This window comes from Notamacropus eugenii, chromosome 1 (assembly GCF_028372415.1).
Source record: "Notamacropus eugenii isolate mMacEug1 chromosome 1, mMacEug1.pri_v2, whole genome shotgun sequence".
In the NCBI taxonomy this organism is placed as follows: Eukaryota; Metazoa; Chordata; class Mammalia; order Diprotodontia; family Macropodidae; genus Notamacropus; species Notamacropus eugenii.
Window position 1 is genome coordinate 5,795,684 of NC_092872.1, and position 16,231 is coordinate 5,811,914.

Below are 16,231 nucleotides of genomic sequence, written 5' to 3' on the forward strand. Positions count from 1 at the left end.
CAAATTACTAGACCCCTCTGGACTTCATCATCTCTTTTATGAAATGACTAGGTGATCTCTGAGGTACTTTCTAGCTTGAATTCCTTTGCTTTATTTTGGCACCGACTATCACCAGATAGTGGCTAAGCTAAAAATGGTGATGGTCACGTCTGTAGCCTCAGCAGACGCTGCCTTTGCGTCCTTAAGAGTGCTTTCTTTCCAGCAGCCTTGTGAGCTCCAGATGGGAGGTACAAGTGAGTACCCTGATTTTATAGCTGAAGCTGAGCTAAGTACATTTATGTTCAAGGTCACACAGTTAATCAGTGACAGAGTCAGGGTAATAATACTTGGTCATTCGGTGCTTGGCAAACACCACAGTGCTCTAGAATGAGTCATTATTGTTGCGAATATGAATATTATACAGTAGCCACAGACAGTTCTCAAGGTGATTCACCTCCTCCCTTCTTCCTCCCCCATGGGCACATATAATCAGGGATTGATTCTAGAACCCACAAAGTCCCTGATACGGCTATCACTCCTAGGCCTTGGTTTCTGCTCTGTCAGGTAGGGGGTGTTTCACTGTAAGGGGTCTGGGTAGAGGAGCAAAAGCACAGGTTTCAGTAGGATTTGGGGGATGGAATCTGAGGATCCAGGTGAAAGAGAGGAAGAAATGGAAAGGTCGTGTAAAGGTTATAAGGCCTGCCCTAAGCCTGGGGGACCAGGGGGATCCTGTGGGGAATGGGGAGGGCCTTTCTCAGCCTACAGCGTCAGAGAAGAGCTGAAGTGACTATCCAGTGACTCTCCTAATACTCTGCTCTCTTCATCCTCAGTGGTCCTTTGGGGTCTTACTTTGGGAGCTGCTGACTCGAGGGGCATCCCCGTATCCCAACATCGATCCCTTTGACATTGCGCATTTCCTGGCACAGGGCCGACGTCTACCCCAGCCTGAGTACTGCCCTGATGCCCTGTGAGTACCAGGAGGGTACTAGGGTTGTGGGGCACAGTTCACTCAAGGGAAGAGGGGAGGGGGCTGATGCTATCAGACTGGGAGTCAGGATACTCCGGTCTCTAGGTTTCAGTCTCCTTTGTAAAATGAGAGGGTTGGACTAGAAAAAGTCCCTTTTGATGCCCTCATCTTGAGATTCCCTCAAGATGAATCTAAGGCTCTTCTTTGTGTCAGAGAGTTATATATCAGAACCAGAAGGGTCTGTAGGGACCACCTTAGTCACCTCATTTTATGGAGGAGGAAATGAGGCTGAGAAGAAGTCCTTGCTCAAGGTCATACAGAATGATTGATAGAATCAGGATTCAAAATGAGGCTTCATGTGATAGAATGGGAAGATAGACCCCTAGCCTGGGAGAGGAGACACTTGGAATTTCGACCTGGCTCTACACTAACTTAATATGACCTTGAGTGAGTCTTTCCCCATCTTGTAGCCTCTGTTTTCCCCTTTGTAAAATGAAGGGGGTGGGACTGGTTGATCCATAAGAACCCCACCAAGGTGTTCAGTAAGTCTTACTTGAGTTGGAGCCTGGGCTCTGGGAGTTGTCAAGATGAGGTATAGGGCTTTGATCGGGGTATATGACCATTGTGTGGGCCATTGTCCTTCCTCCTCTGAGGGTATCTGTCCCTGTCAGGTATCAAGTGATGCTCCAATGCTGGGATCCTGTCCCCACAAAGCGGCCAACCTTTGGGGTGCTGGTGAGAGAGGTGGAGTGTATCTCAGCCTCCCTACGGGGGGAGCACTATGTCAACCTACACAGTGGCTATGTGAACCTGGAATGTGGCCCTGTACTGCCCCCCTGCCCTAGCTCTGAAGATGAACTGGACCAGAGTGAGGAGGAAGAGGAGAAGCCTGAGGACTCAGGGAAGAAGGCTGAGGCAAAGGAGGCCCACAAGCAAAGCGGGGGTCCCCGGCCACTCTCGGCACCTTCCCTCACTTTTCACACACTGGAGAGCTCTTCATGACAACCGCTGTTGTGAATGATGCCATCTGTGTCAGGACAAGGACCTCCCCACAGAGAGGGGACAGCCTGGATCTGGGTGCTTGGGAACCTAGAGTGGGCAGCTCAGGGAAACTGAGTGAAGGGAGAGCAGGGCCCACAGACAGAGTGCCTGGCCTGGCCAGTGGCTGGCTCTCTGACGCAGGGCTTCCTGGCTCTTGGTGCTCAGGGTGAAATTCAAACAAAACATTTCAAGGACCTCGTGGCCCTGACCTGGCTCCTGGTTGTTGAGGGACAGGGAAGGCCATCCACCCCCTCCTTCCCTCTGAGGAAAGCATGGGGATGTGACCCTTTTCAAACAGTGTGAAAAATGAGGTGCAAAATGAGGTGAAAAACCAGCTCCAACACAGACAGAGGCCTAGGGGTACAGCACAGGCCCCATATCTCCCTTCCTGTCTCTGATGGGAGGAGGGGGCATGAATGGGAAGCGGAAAGTGGTCCCTTGGTTGTAACCACCACCTCATTTCTTTTGAGACCCCTATATATGTCTGGCCAGTCTGGAGAAGGGCTGGCCCTAAAGGATGCTTGAGGGTCCTCAAATAACTCTTGCTGCGGCCTGAATTTCCACCATTATAATTTTATTCATTTGAAATTAAGCAGTGCCCTCCCTTGGCCTTCCTCTGAAAATACAGAGTGTTCTGAGTCCCACCTTCTGTAAGAGTAATCCTTCCCCAGTCCTCCTTAATCTGAGTGTTCTCGCAATGAGACCATCCCCGATTTATCCTGTCTCCATCTTGTTTGTATATGTTTGTCTGCGTCATTAAATTATGAGCTCCTTAAGAGCGGTGGCCAGTTTTAGTTTCTTCCTTGTTGGTTTGTTTGGCTTTTTTGTCTTTCTTTGCATCAACTGCATCCTCCTATTCACTTGGCTGCGTCTTGGAATGAAGCAGGTCAGAAGCTGCCTTCCCCCCATCGAGAGGGATGTGGGCAACAGGAAGGGATGGGAGCTTGGGAGGAGGCCGGGGGGTCAGAAGTCTTTGGCTCTGCCACCTGTGTGGCCTTGAACAAACTCCTCCTCTGAATCTCATTTTCCTCCTCTGGGAACTCAGGACGTGGATTAGAGAATTTTTTAAGTTACCACTTCCACCTCAGACGTGCCCCTCCCATTCTGACATTTTGGGATTCTGGATCTTGGGCCCATAAGGGCTGACTTAGGCTGACTATTGGCCCTCCTCCCTGGGCTAAAGCTGAGAGTCAGCCTGCGGCTCCCCAGCCTAGATGCCATCCCCCAGTTCTGTCCACACAGAGGCTCAGCTGAGTTGGGGGAGGATGGGAGACTGAGAATCTGCTGGGAGGGGGGCCTGGGAAAGGAAGGAGGAGGGTGAGGGTGAGCCATCCTTTGTAACCAAGGCATTCAGACTTCTATTTAGACTTCTATTTATACCAGCCTCAAGGCCATCAGCACAGCAGGCCAGTCGGGGACTGGGGGCCCATGAATGGCTGCTTTCCCCAGAAGGGGCTGCTGGGGGAATGGGGGAGGGAGGTTCTCAGGCTGGCTGGTGAGGCAGAGAAGGCTGAAACTGGAAAATGTAAAAAGCATGGAGCTCTCCTCTTCTTTCCTTCAATCTGCTCATTCCATTGCCAGACCAGACCTATTTCAGAAAGTTCACTATTTACTTATAAAACATCTCCTGCTGGGCTGGAGTCCCTGGCTGTTTTTCAGAGGCTGTCTGGGCAAAGGCCATGTCCTAGGACCAGCTGTGTCTTCCTCCCATCTCCATACCCCATACTTTGTCGACTTTCTGGACTTTGGGTTTCCTCCATGTTCACCTGCTTTGATTGGCAGTAAGTAAGAAACTCAGGAGAAAGAAAACTTCAGGTTAGTCCCTTCCCGTCTCAGGGCAACCTCAGTTTCCCCATCTATAAAATGAAAACATTGGGCTAGTTGATCTCTAAGGTCCTTCTCAGCTGGAAAATTCCAATTCTATTATCCTAGTTGATCAGGGGTCATTACCCAGTCACGGGCTTTAGGAAGACCCCCAGATTCCTTGTCAATAGGGCATCGGGTCTGAACTCCAGCAGGAGGAATGAAGTTCATTGAACCATCGACACCCCCTGAGATCACTACCATTTTGAGAAACAGTTGGTAGGATCAGGGTTTAGTCTGTAACCAGAGTCAAGAACTAGACTGCTCTCAGCAGTGAACAAACTCTTCACTGACAGAGATTCGGGTCTCCACCTGGCTTAACAGCTGGTGAGGCTGATGAATCAAAGAGGGAGAAAGTCGGAGGCAGCTGTCCAAGTGATCTTCCTCAATCCAACCACAGATCTAACTAGGTTACTCCCCTACTTAATAAACTCCAGTAGCTCCTATTACTTCCAAGATCAACTATAAAATCCTCCATCTTGCCAAGCTCTTCCTAACCTGGCCCCTTCCCACCTTTCCAGTCTTCTTTCACCTAACTCCTCTCCAGTGGCCAAACAGTGACACTGGCCTCTGTCACTGTTCCTTGAATTCAACACTCCTTCCCTGGAGTGTGAATATTTTCTCTGGCTGCTCCCCAGGCCTGAAACTCTCTCGCTCCTCATCTCTGCTTCCTGCCACCCTTGGCTTTCTTCAAGTCTTATCTTCTGTACCAATAATCCTTTCCCAGTCCTCCTTAATGTCAGTGTCTTCACTCTGAAGCTATCCCCAACTTATCCTGTCACAATCTTGTTTGTATATATTTGCTTGCGTGTTGTTCCCTCCATTAGACCAGGAGCAGCTGGCTCATTGGGAGCAGGGACTGCTTGGCCTTTTTTTGCCTCTTTTTGTATCCCTGGAGACTCCACTGCACCACACCCTCCATCCTGGCTCCAGGAGCCAAATGGCTTCTTGCCCACTTTTGATCATGAGGGACTTTGGCTTAGACCATCTGCCTTTCCCGATCCTTGCCGAAAGAGAATTCTTTTTTTCATTCCTGGATCCTCCAGAGATAGAAGGAAGGAGGCAGACTGAGACACAGGATCATAGGCTGGGGTGTTTGGGACCCAAGCTTGGGCTCCAGTACTGGGACTCTGACTCAAGCTTTGTCTGGTTCCCCAGCTAGTAAATGTCTGAGGCTGGATTTCCTCTCTCCTGGCCCAATGTTTCATCCATTGCACCAATTAGCTACTTAGAGGTAATCCCTGGGAAGCAATTTTAAAACCTTTAAATCCGCATATAAATAATCAAAGGTAGCTAGTGGATAGAATACAAGGCCTGGATTCAGGAAGACTCATCTTCCTGAGTTCAAATCTGGCCTCTGACACCTGCTAGCTGGGTGACATGGGCAAGTCACTTATCCTTGTTTGTCTCAGTTTCCTCATCTGTAAAATGAGCTGGAGATGCAAGTGGCAAGCCACTCCAGCATCTTTGCCAAGAAAACCCCAAATGGGGTCACAAAAAATTGTACCTAACAAACAAATTATCAATTATTATTATTAATAATCTTCAAAGTAACTTTTCACTAGCTACGTGTACTCAGGAGCACAGTTCAGGAGCATAGGTACATAAGTTGGTTGGGAAAGGAGGCCATGGGGCCATTGATGCATGACTCTACAAAGGCTGAAGGTCACCTGCTGCTCTAGGCCATGGGGAGCTGCTGCTTCTCCACCCTGGGTGAGAACAATGAAAAGAGAATGAGGCCTGGTCTCCATCTCTCTCCAAGCCCTCCAGCTATCATTTTTAATGGCTATCCTTCTGACAATGCAGTTTCCTCTTAAACTATAAATTTGAGCTTAGCTCTGACCTAGATCTAACTTTGATGCTGCCCTTGATATCAGGCTGTTAATTCCTCATTAAGATTTTCCAGAACTTCTTTGTATGCCTGGTTCTGTGCTCTGCACTGTGCTGGGCAGGGAGAGATACCCAGAAGAGATAGGTCCTTCTAGTTGGCAAGATGGTACTCAAACATGTGGGAAGGGCATGGGTCTCACTTAGAGCCAGTGCTGGTTCTGCCCCTCATGAGCACCATATTCTCAGGTTAGTCCCATCTCCTCTCTGGGCTCCTGGTATCAGATCTATAAAATGAAAGTTAGACTAGGTCATCTGTAAGTTCGCTTTGACTCTAAACCATATGATTCCAAGATTATTGAGGAATTATTATCTTTCAGAGAAGAAATTCCCACAAGACTCTGGACAGAGAAACACCTGTTTTTAGCAGCTGGGGTAGGAGCAGGATGAACAGAATTTGTATAACCTGATCAACGGTCATTGACTTCAACCATCTCTCTGCAGGGCTTTTGGCTCAGTCCAAAGGCTTCCTCTTCCTTCCCTTTTATATGTACCCTTCCTTACTCAATCATTTTATCTCATAACCAAAGAAATAAAGGACCAGGATCTTGTGATTTGCCCAAATTGGGCTTCAGACCTTTTGGGAGGGAGGGTGAAATCATCAGGGATCCTGCCTGGATTTCTTCTCCATTATACTTCTGGGTGGAGCCTGCAGGAAAAGTATAATTGTAATGATAAAGGGCTTTAAGCCTTTTCTCCCCAGTCCATTTTTCTATCAGAGTTGTGCGCAGGCAAGGCTGACCCCATTTTCTAGGAAAAGAGAGTAGGTAAAAGACTTGTCCAGGGTCACACTGTGAGTTAGAACTCAGGTCGGGAGGTTGGGGCTTCAATAATGGACTGTTTTAGGAAGGATTTCTACAAACCAGAGTCTCTCCAGAGAAGAGAGAACAGGATGTTGTGAGAGGACTGGAGAACGGCATATTGTACAAGGATCAGTTGAAGGTTGTTTAGTCTGAAGGAGGGAAAACTGAGTTGGAGGCATGATCTTTGTCTTCCAAGCTTCCATGGGGAGAGAGATTGGGTGTGTTTTGTTTAACCTAAGAAAGCTGCCTCAAAACCAGTGGGAGTTGGCTTCCATTGGAGGGTGGATGACCACTGTTAGGATACTATTAAGGGCCTTCCTGTTCAAGTATAGGTTAGATGGTCTTTGAGGTTTCTTCTAACTAAGTCTGGGATTCCTGACTTCCAGGCCCTGCTCTCACAGATAGTTTTCTCTTTGGAGGAGAGGGAATTGGGAGTATTACTAAGACCCAGGGAAGGATATTTGGAAGGAGTGTGTGAAGAGAGAGCAAGGGAGAAATGTCATGCACCCAGCCTGGCTTTCAGATTCTAACTCAACAAAAAGACCCAAAATGGAGGGAAATAGTTACATTTTGGATGTGTTGGATTTGAGTTGTCTGTTTCTCTAGCAGCTGTCAGTAGACGCCTTCATTTGGATTGCACTCCTATTCCCTGAGTATCCGATCAAAGGGTCCCTGTCCTCTCCCTAAGCTTCCATCTGCCTCATACAGCCCCATCTCTGGCAGATGAGCCCTATCTAGGCCAGAGGCACTAAATCAAGTTCAGGGGGTCAAAGTTAAAAACAGAAATAGAGGAGGAGCAAACCCAGGCCCTGCATTCAGCAGGATAGAGTCTAGGAGAGACAGAGGAGGAGCAGACCTCGGCCTTGCCCTCCCTCTGTGAGTTTACAGTCTAAGGAAGACAAAGGAAGGGTTGCCTTCAGTTTGGAACAGTTGCCTCTGTCTAACTGGGATAAGCTTAAAGGTTAGTCTCTTCAAGGATCTTTCCCCTTTCCTGTCGTGTTTCCCCAGGTATGTCCTTTGGTTTAAACTCAAAAACTGGGGAGAGAGGGGAGAGGAGATAGGGGAGGGTATGTCTGGCAGGGGTATTCAGAGAAAGAGGTTGGCATCAGGTTCTTAAGTTGGCTGGTCCAGTGAGACAAGAGGAAGCCCTTTGCCTCTCCTTTCAGCTGTCATTGAATAGTTATGGCAGCAGGATGCCTAGAGGGATTCCAGGACACATGCACATGCACATGCATGCGCACACACACTCACCCTTACACCTGAACTGCCTATGCATTTTTCACTGAGGCTGGCTCATAGTCTCCCCTAAATCAGTCTCCTCTTTCTAGGAAACTGGATAGACTCCAGGGCTCAGTAAGCTTTCAGGCAAGCTGTGGGGTGAGGAGGAGATCCAGTGACCAGATATTCATCAGGATGACTGGAGATGGCCCAGGATGCAATGGGAGACCCTTGCCCTCTTAAGCTAAGATCTTTTCAAGTTCTCACTTTGAGTGAACTTGTCCTTCCTTCCTTCCTTCCCTCCTTCCTTCTTTCCTTTCTTCCCTCCCTCCCTTCCTTCTTTCCTTCCTCTCAGTTCACTCTGAAGCTCATATATTCGACCACAATAGGTCCCTGGCCTAGCTCCACTTAATGGCTATATTTTGGGCTCTCCTGGCTTTGAGTCAATTTAGAGTGAATGTCAATGGTAATTGTTTCTCTTTGAAACAGCAACCTTGAGGGTCTTCCCCTCCCAGCTTGATTTTTTTGTTTTGTTTTGTTTTGAATTAAAGGGGCCAACCCTTAATTCACTTTTTAAAGAGGTAGAGGCCTATTCCCTGAATGGGTACTACCTCACTTTAAGTGAATGTCTGAAAAAGCCTTAGCCTAAAAGGACCAGGATGTCCCATTACATCCTGGGCTGTCTCCAGTCGTCCTGATGAATATCAAGTCACTGGACCCAGATGGCTCAGGAGGAGAAAGTGAGGCTGGTGACCTTGCACAGCCCTCCCTCACTCAAATCAAAATCAACTGCAAGTCATGTGATCCTCTTCCTGATGTCATGGTCCTCTTGGAAAACAAGATAAATACAACCTGTGAGTATAATGCCTGGAACATAGTAGGGCATTTCAAAAATGATGATTCATTAATTGACTGAAAGATAAAAACCAGAGGAATCCTGGCCCTCAAAAAGCTTGTATCCTAGAGGGGAAGCAACACCTATACACATAAGTAAATACAAAATAATGAGGAGGGGTAGTCTACAGTAAAAGCTTAGAGGAACTAAAGATCTTACCTAGAAAAGATGGCTCCTGCCTTAAACTGTGAAGAAAGAGAGAATCATGAGAGGCATTCTAGGCATGGGGGACCGCCTAGGCAAAGACATGGAGACAGGAGATAGAATGGTTCATACCTGTAATGGCAAGCAGTTCGGTTTGGCCAGAGTGCAAGAAGGAGAGTAATGTTAATAAGTCTGGAAAGGTAGGTTTGAGCCAGATTGTGGTTTTAAATACCAGAGGAGTCAGTCTTCATTTTATCCTTGAGACAACATGAAAAAACTGTGAGAGTTTTGAACAAGGAATGACATGATTGGACCTCTAACTTAGGAATATTAATTTGGCATTGTGCTGACTGTGGATAAGAGGAGGGTGAGGCTTGGGTTAGTGAGGGGATAGTGGGCACAGGGAGCCACATGGGGCTTTAGTGATGAGGATAGTGACTCAGTAGGGGGTTAAGGACTCAAAGGAAGAGTTTTTGGTCAGAGAGGGGTTGGTGGGCTGAGCGGGAGGCGATGGGGAATTAGTGAGGAGTACGGTCACTCAGCAAGGGAATTCAGAGAGCTCAGTGCAAAGAGATCAGTAAGAGGGATGGGCTTTCCATGAGGGAAAGGGGACTCAATGAAGGCAAGGGGAGATCAAAAGTTAGGGGAGGAGACGGGGTTTAGAGAAGCACAGGGTTCAAGTGAACCAACAGTAGGCTCAGGGGTGTGATGAGGGTTCCAGGAAGACTTGGAGAGCCAGTGAGGGAAGAGGGGAGCATGGTGAGGGGGATGGGGGACTGAAGGAAGCACCATGAATAAATCCCTCTGCTCAAGAAGGTGCATTTGGATCCCTTTTCTGGGCCATGCTGGTCCCTGCAGTCCTGGCAGCTCCCCCCAGGGGAAGGGACCCAATTAGGCCCTCCAAAAGGGTGGGGGTTTGCTGCACGTCACTGAGGGGGGGCTCCTGGGACCTGACTCCGCAGGGCTCCCACACCTGATGCTGATTGGCCTCCTTCCTCCTCTCCAGAGGCCAGCGCCTGTCAGGCGCCATCAGAAGCTATTTGGCTGCAATGCTGGTCCTGCCTTGGGTCTGGAGCATCTCCCCAGGAAAGAGAAGGAACTTTTTTGCAGAGATACCTTAGCTGGGGAATCAGCTGAACACCCCAGAGATGGATCAGGAAGGGAACTAGAAAAACTGAGGACCATCCAGCAAGAGGCTCCCTCTGAATCCCAGGAGGCCCAGGGCTGTCACCTTGGGCTTGGAGATGGTTCAGAAACTTCCTGTTTTTATGTGTCATCGTGCTAGAAGCAGCAAAAGCTATGAACAGGCCTCTGAGGTACTGTGAGCTCCCCTAGGGCCAGGAGAGGCTAGGATTACTAATGATAGTTCTCGCTTCTATAGTGTTTTAAGGTCCACAAATGCCGTTCTCACAGCAGGGAGGCAGCTTGAGCAAGAACTCTTATCTCCATTTTCCAGGTGTGGAAGCTGAGGCTCATATTTGTCCAAGGTCACACACAGCTAGTGAATTTTGGGGCTCATGATCAAGTAAAGCTTTTACGATCCCACATCCAGAACTCTGCCCTTCAGGGTCCCTCCTAGCCCCCTGAAGTACCTTAGAAGGGGCCGTAGAAGCCAGTAAATCCAACTTCCTCATTTTACGCAAGGAAACCGAGGCTTAAGAGAATAGTAACCCAGGGTCACATAACTAGTAAGTGTCTGAGGTGGGATTTGAACCCAGGTCTTCTTGATTCCAAGTCCAAAGCACTGTTCACTATATGTTCACTGTTCACTACTGCCTGCCTATCACGATCCTAATGCCTATCTTTCCAACCTAGCAGAGTCACTGTCAGGATGGACTGAGAAAATGGTTGGGAAAGCATGAGGGCAGAGGGACAATAAGGACAGGAAACCTCTACAGGCATCCTCTGCTTCCTGGTCAGCTGTGTGTGGCACCTCCATCAAATGTCAGGATGCTACCCATCTTGGGCCAACCTCCTTGCAAGAGACGTGGGCAGGAAGAAAAGAATGGTTTGGAGCCCAAAGACCTTTGATGCAGCACCCACTGTGGTTTAGAATAATACAGAACACAAACATGAACCCGAGCACTCCATCTCCCAGTCCCATACCCTCCCCTGCTTGGGTAGCTGCCCTGTACCGCAACTCAATTTGCAGCTCTGCCAACGAGGAATGGCTCTGCAGGGAACATTAGGGAAGGCAGGCATTCCAGAAAACATCGTTGTTATTTCTGAGTAAATAAAAGCTGATGTGCAGTAGCACACAAACAGATTAGGACATTCCCTTAACTCTTTCTTGGAAGGCTGAAATGGGGGCTGGGACAGTCTTTTCATCTGCAAAGTGGAGGTGTGGGATGCCATGGTCTCTAAGGTCCCTCTCAGCTCTAACATTCTGAGTTTTAAAGTCCCTCACTACACTAACAATATGTCTTCTCTTTTAAAATCCCTTTCAGCTCCAACATTCTGTTTTCTATGTTCTATTTTCTGAAGTCCCTCCCAGCTCTAAAGTATCTCCCAGCACTGACATTCTGTGACTACGTCATTCCTTTGAGGAGACTCACTTTGACTGGAGGTTGAGGGTAATGGCAGGATCGGAAAACATGATGTTGTGGAGAGAGCACTGGATTTCAGGGAAAGGAAATACAAATCCCAGCTACTTATTACCTATTTTAACTCAAGTTAATCTCTTTCTCTGCTTGAACCAGATGATGTCCAAGATTTTGTGCAACTCTCAATTCTATGACTCTGAAAGTTGGGGGTGTCCAGGGAAAAGTAGTCACCAGATGAGGAGAGAGCTTCCCACAGCTTAGCCAGAGGCTCTGGTCCTACTCACTACAATCCCAACGCAAGGGTACCTTTTGAGAAAGAGGGGATCACAGGGATGTAGTCGAGGAAAGCAGGGATGGGCTTCAGAAAGCCTCTGGGGACCATCTTCAAGCAAGGTCCTTGCCCAGTGCTTGTGAGAAGGAAAAAGATGATGCTTTGGGACCAGAAATCCCCACGTCCCATGTAACCTTCTCAGAACAACCTGTATATCCAAAGAAGGTGCCTCTGCTAGAGGAGACTGAAAATGAAGGGCCTAAAGGGTCAATAACATTTACTAAGTATCTACTGTGTACAGACTCCTATGCTGTGTCTCCTTTGGGTGGAATTGAGTGACTATGGATGCAGAATGTTGTCATACAGTCAGTGTGTCAGCTGGTTTTGCTTCTTCCCCCTCCCCGCCATATTGCAAGAGATGGTTCATTTCAGAGTAGGGTGGGGATCTCTGAAAATGAATAAGCTGGGAAAACAAGGCATCAATAAAATATACTAAAGTGTGCAAAAATACTAAAAATACACCAAATAAATAAAATATGCTAAAATATACTAAATAATAACTAACAAATGAATAATAAATGATAAATAAATTAAAAATGTACTAAACTATTCTAAAAAAATCTGGTTATGCCCTTCCCAGTCCCTCCAAAAAAGGATCTTAGATTGGCACCTGTGAGAGGCTACGTATATCCAAAAACAAATACGTGTAACAAAAACCAAAAAGCAATCCCTGCCCTCAAGAAGCTTGAAACGTCCAGATAGATACAGGATGCAACAGCTCTAACCAAAGTGCTCTAAGAAATTTGAGGAAGAAGCTAGCAGTTTGAAGCAGGCTTATCCGGGAAGGCTTCATGGAGGAGATGGCGCCTGAGCCTAAAGGACGAGGGTTTCACCAAGAAAAGAAGTAGACAGCTCCCGATGTGGAGAGCTTGTGCAGAAATGTGGAAGTGGGAGAGGACAAATGAATAGGCCTATTAACTGATAATGGGAACATGAAGCAACTAATGTGAGATAAGGCTGATTACGGAGGGCCTTGGATATATTGGAGTTTAAGATTTTAGGATTCAGAGCTGAAAGGGGCCTAGGAATTCATCTATTCTCTTTATTCTACAGATGAGGAAAAGTGAGGCCTTAGATCAGTTAGTTAATGGCTTTCCCAATGAACCCCACATGGGAAGGGGCGTATGGGGATTTGTCACTCAGTTGAGAAAAGTAGATGAGGGGGTTAGTTTTGCTGAATTGTGCGGGTTTTTTCCCCTCTAACGCCTTTATTTTTCCTTCTAAGGATGACTTTCTGTGCAAGGGAGGGCTATATTGGGAAATAAAAGTGATGTAAAAAAATCAACCCAGAAAAATAAAAAATTTTTAAATCAAAATAAAATATGGAGCCCAAAAGTAGGTACAGTTCTCCAGATATGATCTGTAGTCCAAACTGTAGTTCAACTCAGGTCTCCTGACTCCCAATTCAGTGCTCTTTTCTACCAAAATGAAACCCTATATTTCCAAACTTATTTTGTATTACTCCCTCTAGCATACGCTCTGTACTCTAGCCCCACTGCCTTACTTGCTTTTCCTTGTACACAGCCCTCAATCTCCCATTTCCATTCCTTTGTACAAGCTTTCTCCCAAGCCCAGGATGATATCCATCCTCAGCTCTGCCTCTTGGAATTCCTAATTTCATTCAAAGTCTGTCAGCTCAGATATCACCTTCTATATTAATCCTTTCCTTATTCCCTCAACTGTTAGCGCTTCCCATCACCACCCCTGACTTGGTGGGTTGCTGTTTTTTCCATATATTTTGTATTGATCTTGTACATTTATTTTCATACATGCTTTTTCCTCTGCCTTACGGCAGAGACCGCTTTCATTTTTGTCTTGTATTCCCAGAGCCCAGAACAGTGCCTGACATGTAGTAGGCACTTTGTAAATGCTTGTTAAATTGAATTGAAAGATAGATTAGATAAGCACAAGAGAATGGGAAGGCATTCTAGATGGGACAAATAGAGCTACTAAAAGTTCAGAGATAGGAGAAGATTGAGATGTTTGTATATAAGGAGGATAGTCTGTCTGGAGCAAAAAGTTCAGGTTGGAGAATGGTGGAAAGATAGTTTGGGGCCAGCTCTTGAAGGGCCCTGAATACGAGATTGATTTCAGTAATGGGGAGTCATGGATAGTTTTTTTCAGTAAGCAAAAATCATGGATGGATAGATGAATGGATCAGGACTGTGTATATATAAGGAATTAGAAGGAGAAAGACTGGGAACAGACTGGTGAGGTAATTACAACAGTCCAGGCAGGGAGTAATGAGGACATGGAATAGCTAGGTATTTAATCAAGCCCTGGGTAGCCACCATTCTATTCTCAGTACTCCACACCCACCTCCCCCAGCTCCTGTCTGCCATTCCAGACTGGAAGGCCCTGGAGGACATGAATCACTGTCTCTATGACTCATCAGTAGCTCTTCCCCAGACTAGAAGCTCCTTGAGGACAGGGCCTGGTATTCAGCATCTCTATTTTCTCAGGAGGCACCAGCAACATGGGCATGATTGCTCTGATGAAACTGAAGGTTCAAGGAGGCTGCCAAAAGGATATCATGTGGGGAAGGAGTGGTGGGAGGCCAGGGTCTGGAGAGGGAGAAGCACTGACAGCCAGCTCTGGGGAGGCTCAGATGATTCACACCCTACTTACCAAAGAAATAGTGTTCACTGGAGTCAGGTGCTAAGGGAGGGGAGGCACTGACTAGACTCTTTCTTTCCTCCTGGGGGTGAGTGAAAGAGAACAATGACCAGGGAGGAGATTCCTAAATTAACCTGAAGCACAGCTCTCAGGCCCCAAGTATGAGGCCCACCCTTGGGATAGGCATAGCTACAAACACTCTGGATTCCGGGATTAAGTCCCAGAATCCTCTCCTACAAAATTCCATCTTTTTATTACCAGGCAAACTAGTTTAGTTTCCATCTAAACTCTCAGAGTACCCTGGATGAAGCAGGTAGTGAAGCCTACCATGTGTTGGCTTTGCCTCTGGGGTGGGGTTTTCTTCACTAGGTTCTGGTTTAAATAAGGAGCAATGACCTCCATCTCTAGCCTTGTTTCCCTGGTTCTCTTCTACCCCCAGGACTTCCCCAATTCCATAATTCCTACCCTCATCAAAGCGGAGAACCTTCTCATGGAAGGAAGGCCAAGGATCACAGGAGTAGAACAATGGATGTCATCCAATTTAAATGACACTTCCCAGGGGAAGCTTAAACCATCCTCCCCACTCAGCTGGTCAAAATCTTCCCCCAGGGCCTGGTATTCACCATCTCTATTTTCTCAGGAGTCAGTCCTTGCTGGGCATGAAAGAAGATGTACCAGCAACATGGGCAGCATTGCTTTGATGAAACTGAGGGTTCGGGGAAGCTGCATAAAGGACCCCATGTGGGGAAGGCATGTTCACACAGTGCTAAGAGAGCACTTTGCCCCTCTCCAATGAACTCACTTTTTGCACATTGCAGATATGTACGCCTTTTGTTTCCCTACTAGCAAGGGGTTCCATGACTGAAGACACCATGTCTTATAAGGAAGGTCAGTGTAGTGGAAATCAAGCTGGACTGGAGAACCTAGACTCAAGTCTGAGTTATTCTGCTCAGTAAAATGTACACTTAAGAGGTGTCTCTCCCAATAGAAGATAAGCTCTGCAGGGCAGGGACTCTCTTTTTGTCTTTGTGTCTTCACTGTCTAGAACATAGAAGATGATATTGTATAATTACATATTATAAATATAATTATATCAAGTGTACTATAAAATAATTATATATTGTTGTGTGACCTTGTGCAAGTCTCTTCACTTTTCTAGGGCTGTTACAGCCTCTGTAAAAAAAAAAAAAAAAAGAAAGGGGGGGTGGCTGTTCTAGGTGATCTCTGGAATCACTTTCCTCTCTAAATCTATTGTCTAAGCTTTGTACCTCAGTTAATTCCTACTCCCCCCTCCTACACACACTCCTCAAAGTGAGGAGGGAAACTTTCTGGAAAGAATAGGGAGAGCTCAGATTTTATAGTTCTCAAGTCCCTTTCCCAGGGCCAGTGACCCCTTCATCCCTTAGCCTTTGGCTCAGGGAAACAGTTAGCTCTCTGTCTCACCCCCAGAATCCAGAACTGGTCTCAGGGTGGTGTCTACACAGGGCCACTCAATGATTCTTTATCCAGAAGTCAGTCTTGAAAAGGAACTGTATTTAAATATCTCTTGAACTAGAGAGGCGTTGGTGGAGGGGCCAGGAAGACAACTTGCATTTCACTCTGGAGAAATCCCTAAGAGTAGACTCCAAGAGCCTGAAGCAATTACTTATTCCCTTGGGACTTTTCAGTAGCATCTCTGGGTTCTGGAACTGTGGCCAAGATTATCAACAGTTCCCTACCTTGGACAGCTCCTCCAGGAGCCAACTGGAGATCCCTGAAGAATGAAGCATCTTTTGTTGCAAATGTTAGTCTTATACTGTATTCCTGAGGCATGGCCACATGGGTGCCTCCTGCCTTCCCTTTCAGATCAGTGATTCCCAGAGGGTATCTGTGTGTCCCCTTCAGACAAAGAACTCCTCCTTAAATTTCCCCCATGGACAGAGATTATATCTCCTCCTCCTGAGA

The 16,231-nt window shown here is 46.9% G+C and overlaps 1 protein-coding gene and 1 long non-coding RNA gene across 5 annotated transcripts in view; one reads left to right on the forward strand and one right to left on the reverse strand.

The window, feature by feature from the left end:
- Positions 1-2,763, forward strand: part of MST1R (macrophage stimulating 1 receptor) — a 34,671-nt gene extending 31,908 nt beyond the window's left edge. For all 4 annotated transcript variants that reach the window (XR_011976453.1, XM_072650696.1, XM_072650695.1 and 1 more), the window contains 2 exons: positions 810-946; positions 1,618-2,763. Coding sequence is in view for 3 of the 4 variants with exons in the window: in XM_072650696.1 (XP_072506797.1) it covers positions 810-946; positions 1,618-1,948 (468 nt within the window). In the remaining variant the exon portion in view is untranslated. The remainder of the gene's footprint in view (positions 1-809; positions 947-1,617) is intronic.
- The window catches only part of LOC140532295 (uncharacterized), a 43,471-nt gene that overhangs the window by 296 nt on the left and 26,944 nt on the right, over positions 1-16,231 (reverse strand). The window lies entirely within an intron of this gene.